Genomic DNA, 1,256 nt, shown 5'->3' with positions numbered 1-1,256 from the left:
TAAACAAATTAGAAAATATGAAATATTTTTATGACTTAATTCCTGTTCAACAAAAGTGTACGAATAAAGTGTGAAATTACTTTATGTGCTTTTTAAAAATATAATGTCATCGTAATTATAAAACCAATAACTTTAAGAATTGTCACTTTCCTTATAACTGTAAAATACATATTTGTGTGTTTAGTGTCAGACAAAATGTGAATATTTTCTTAAGGTCTCTCTTGATCAAAACGTCACAGCTGTGAATGGCACACAGTAAACCAATCCACACCAAACCAATCCACACCAATCCACACCAAACCAATCCACACCAATCCACACCAAACCAAACTACAGCAATCCACACCAAACCAATCCACACCAAACCAATCCACACCAATCCACACCAAACCAATCCACACCAAACCAAACTACACCAATCCACACCAAACCAATCCACACCAATCCACACCAATCCACACCAAACCAAACTACACCAATCCACACCAAACCAATCCACACCAATCCACACCAAACCAATCCACACCAAACCAATCCACACCAATCCACACCAAACCAATCCACACCAAACCAATCCACACCAATCCACACCAAACCAATCCACACCAAACCAATCCACACCAATCCACACCAAACCAATCCACACCAAACCAATCCACACCAATCCACACCAAACCAATCCACACCAATCCACACCAAACCAATCCACACCAATCCACACCAAACCAATCCACACCAAACCAATCCACACCAAACCAAACTACAGCAATCCACACCAAACCAATCCACACCAAACCAATCCACACCAAACCAATCCACACCAATCCACACCAAACCAATCCACACCAATCCACACCAAACCAATCCACACCAAACCAATCCACACCAAACCACACCACACCATATTTTCTTAAAGTTATTTAAAGTTAAGAATTGCACACAGCGCTCTAGCCTGGCTTCCTTGAACTCGCCTTTCGTCTCATATTAATCTTGATGAAAATAACGTTTAAAAAAAATCTAATTATTTAAATCTAATTATTTTTTAGATTAAATGGATATAAATCCATCTCTGAATGTGCTATTTGTGATGAAACCACTGTGTCCTGCTGCGCTACAATGTGACGACTACAGGCATGTGCTTTGTCAGTGGCTGTGATGTAATGGTTCAGACAGGTGTCGAAGGACAGTCGGGAAGAGTCACTGAAATGGTAGGAGGGACATGCCAGCTTCAAGTGGTTTCAGATAGCTCAACGTAC

General features: G+C 40.4%; 1 protein-coding gene across 1 annotated transcript; it reads left to right on the top strand.

Annotated features, from left to right (window-relative positions):
- The first annotated feature begins 245 nt into the window (after positions 1-245).
- On the top strand, positions 246-914 carry LOC139367828 (uncharacterized). Its single transcript, XM_071106167.1, has one exon. It carries the CDS (start codon positions 246-248, stop codon positions 912-914), a length of 669 nt encoding a protein of 222 aa, XP_070962268.1.
- The last annotated feature ends 342 nt before the right edge of the window (positions 915-1,256 follow it).

Source organism: Oncorhynchus clarkii, chromosome 16 (assembly GCF_045791955.1).
Source record: "Oncorhynchus clarkii lewisi isolate Uvic-CL-2024 chromosome 16, UVic_Ocla_1.0, whole genome shotgun sequence".
NCBI classification, from domain to species: domain Eukaryota; kingdom Metazoa; phylum Chordata; class Actinopteri; order Salmoniformes; family Salmonidae; genus Oncorhynchus; species Oncorhynchus clarkii.
This window is presented reverse-complemented; position numbering and strand designations above follow the sequence as displayed.